The following is a 3,373-nucleotide window of genomic DNA, read 5'->3' as shown; positions in this document are numbered from 1 at the left end:
CCAATCCAATGAAAAGTGCCAAGATGATCAGCACACTGGCGTCATCAACTCACGTGAACCTGGAGTGACCCAAAGTCTCGCCGCAACGGCCGCATGGTTCGGACGAAACGCCCCGGATCGTGCAGCACCAGAAAAAAACTCTATCCTCCTCCCCCTCCCCTCCGTCACGCAACCCTCTTCTCGATCAGCGGCACGCCCATCGGCCGCAGCCCCACGAAGCCGGCGTTGGGCCCGCCCAGCTCAAAGACCCTCTGGCCGCGCAGCCACGTCTCGCACACGCGCCCGACGAACTCGTGGCCCTCCCAGGGCGAGCAGCGGTTCCTCCACCGCATCTCACCTGCCCGCAGCGTCCAGGCGGCCGCGTCGTCAAAGACGCACACGTCGGCGTCCATGCCCACCGCCAGCCCGCCCTTGCGGTGCGAGAGCCCCACCTGCCGCGCCGTCGCCTGGCTGCAGAGGCGGACGATGTCGAGGATGGAGGGTGGTGGTGCTATGGTGGAGGAGTTGGCTTGCTGTTGCTGCTGCTTCCGGCGACGGGCGGCCGCCGTGTGCAGGATGGGCAGGCCCAGCCCCACCGACGAGATGCCGCCCCAGGCGGCAAAGAAGTCGCCCTGGTTCGTGGCCGTCTTGTCGTCCAGAGCCGCGGCCTCCTCCTGTGGCATCGAGACGTCGACGCCCGAGTCGTGCGGGTTCCGGCTCAGCGACGGCGAGAGGGCGGCGCCGTCGACATCGTCCACCACGGTCGGCTGCTGCAGGTGGTTGGGCAGTAGCTTGAGCTCTGGCGTGCAGGGCGAGTGGTCGCTGACGACGGTGCGGATGACGCCGCCCTCGGAGTCGGCCAGCTCCTTCCACAGGCCGTCCTGGTTGACGCGGCTGCGGATGGGCGGGCAGCATTTGTGGCGCGTGTCGCCGTCCTCGATGTCGTCCGACGCGAGGCCCAGGTAGTGGAAGCACGTCTCGGCCGTGATGTTGACGCCCCGCGCGCGCGCCTCGCGCAGCAGCGGGATGCACTGCGTGGCCGACAGGTGCACGATGTGCAGGTGCAGCGACGGCGCCAGGTGGGCGAGCGACAGGATCTCCTCGACCGCGTACGTCTCGAAGGCGGGCGGGCGCGACTCGAGAAAGGTGCTATAGGCCGTCGCCTCGCCCGTCGGCGCCAGCGGCGGCCCCGACGTCTGCACCGCGTCGCCGACCGAGTCCGTGATGGGCGGGATCATCTCGGCGTGGAACATGAGCGTCGTGGGCTGGTCGCGCAGCGTCTCCATGGCCAGCGCGATGTCGGTGGACGACACGGCCGGGAACTCGTCGACGCCCGACTCGATCAGGAAGCCCTTGAAGCCGCGAACGCCGGCCTCGACCAGCGGCAGCAGCTCGGCGCTGTTGCCGGGGACCACGCCGCCGTAGAAGCCGACGTCGACCCAGCACTGGCCCTCGCTCGCCGCCAGCTTCTCCCGGAACCCGTGCAGCGTCGTGGTGGGCGGGATGGCGTTGAGCGGCATGTCGACGACGGTGGTGACGCCGCCCGACGCGGCGGCGCGCGTGCCCGTCGCGAAGCCCTCCCACTCGGTGCGCCCGGGCTCGTTGAGGTGCACGTGCGCGTCCACAAGGCCCGGCAGGAGCAGCCTGGGCGAGTGGTCGACGTACGTGGTCGACTCGGGGAACGAGCTCGCGGGCAGCACGGCCGGCACTGCCGACACGATCTTGCCGGTCCGCGCCGACACGGCGATGGTGGCCGGCGTCAGGACGAGCGAGCCGTCGGGCAGGGTCAGCACGGCCCGCGTGGACACCAGGACCGTCAGGGGCCCGGCGTCGGCGGGCGGAGCCTCGTCGAAGACCACTACGGAGCCCATCGCTGCGGGAAGGGGTTGTAGTCTGGCGGGAGTGCTATGCAGTTTGCTTCTAAAAACGGGGTGGGAGAATCTGGGGAAGGCGGGAGGGCTCTGGTTTGGTGGGGGATTTCTGGCAAGGTTGGTGGCTGCGAGGTCGATTTGGCCGCGATAACAGCCCAACTGGACCCGACGGCACGCCCCCTACACAGTAAGCCGACGATACGGTGGTCTGGGCACGCGTGAGCTTATCTCTTGGACGATGGCTGCGAGAGAAGTGTGTGCGGGAGCTTACTGATAAGCGAGTATGACAAAGGGGGCACGGCTTCTGTTCGCCACACACGGCACGATGCTATCTCGGGTGTAGGTATGTACACAGTACAGACAGAGGCGGCTGTTCGGAATTCGAGGCAGAATCCGGAAGGGCGGGATCTGGAAACAAAGGGAAGGCAGCTCAAGGCAGCTCGCCCGGGTTTTGTGGCGGACGAGTCAGGGGCGATGGACGATTTGGGATTGAGCAGTCCGCGGGAGTGCCGGCGTGGGAAGCGGCTCGATTCCAGAACAAAGAGGAAGGCCCCAGTGCTGCAAGTCCAGTGCTGCAAGGCTCCCAGTCCGGTCTCCCGCCCCGGCGCTATCGCCATTTGCTCGGCGACCAGGGCCCGACACATGCTTTCTCATGCGAAGCCTCCGAGCCCTGGGCTTTCCGTGCCTACCTTTAGCTCCTGCTGCGCAAGATGCCGGCACCCGTTCATTTCGAGCTCATCCTATCGGGCACGGTCAGAAACACGAGGGAGCGTTAGAAACAGGGGGGAGCCGCAGAGATCGGTGACTGACCGTCTCGCTCTGAACCCCGTCTTATCAGTCGTCCGTGATTGGCCAGCGCCCCAGCGGTCTGGCTCAGATCGGACTGCGGCGGGGCGCACCCACCTGCCTGGGATGGAACCCCAAACCCTTCCTGTAGCAGCGAAAAAAAAAGTCCAGAATCGGGCCTTGCATCTTCTCCAGCCAATCACACATACCCAGACCTCGCATTCCGCTTTCGGCGAGCTTCTGACTCCATTCTCGACTCTTCTGGCGGCCCTTTAACGGATTTCCATCGAGTAAAAATCGAGTAACAGCCCGCCCGCTGATTAGACAGCCCGGTGGCCGCCCTGGAAAGGCGGGATTGTCAGGGGTCAGCGGACGTCGTGTCCCATTCTTGACCGACACGTGCATCGCAGGAGTCCCCTTCCCTGCGCCTGCTTTTTGTCGGCGTGACCAATGGCGAAGCATCCCGACGCTTTCCGCCGAGATGGTGCAGACGGGCAAACGCTTAGTGCAGTGTATCCTCGGTACTAGGTACTAGCTAACCCACATGGGCTGCATCCTTTACATGGGACGAGTCTAGATTCGGTGGACGCTGTTGCCGACTGCTGACACAAGACAGCGGCGAACGGCCTGACAGCTCGCGCCAAGCACGCCGTTCCTGCACCGCTCCAGCCGCCACGTTTTGACCGCCAAAAGTTCAAGATGAATCAATCCCCTACTTTCAATCCCATAGCAGCCGC

General features: G+C 65.4%; 1 protein-coding gene across 1 annotated transcript; it reads right to left on the bottom strand.

Moving 5' to 3' along the window:
- GGTG_14288 (allantoinase) lies at window positions 1-2,611 on the bottom strand. Its single transcript, XM_009232215.1, has 2 exons — window positions 2,122-2,611; window positions 1-2,058 (listed from the first exon to the last, which is right to left on the bottom strand). The coding sequence occupies exon 2, from the start codon at window positions 1,848-1,850 to the stop codon at window positions 165-167; it is 1,686 nt and encodes a 561-aa protein (XP_009230479.1). The 5' UTR covers window positions 1,851-2,058; window positions 2,122-2,611; the 3' UTR covers window positions 1-164.
- Between the last annotated feature and the right edge of the window lie 762 nt (window positions 2,612-3,373).

This window comes from Gaeumannomyces tritici, assembly GCF_000145635.1.
Source record: "Gaeumannomyces tritici R3-111a-1 unplaced genomic scaffold supercont2.221, whole genome shotgun sequence".
NCBI classification, from domain to species: domain Eukaryota; kingdom Fungi; phylum Ascomycota; class Sordariomycetes; order Magnaporthales; family Magnaporthaceae; genus Gaeumannomyces; species Gaeumannomyces tritici.
This window is presented reverse-complemented; position numbering and strand designations above follow the sequence as displayed.

Excerpts from the sequence above, each read along its gene's own strand:
- GGTG_14288 (XM_009232215.1), bottom strand. The coding sequence starts at position 1,850 with ATGGGCTCCGTAGTGGTCTTCGACGAGGCTCCGCCCGCCGACGCCGGG.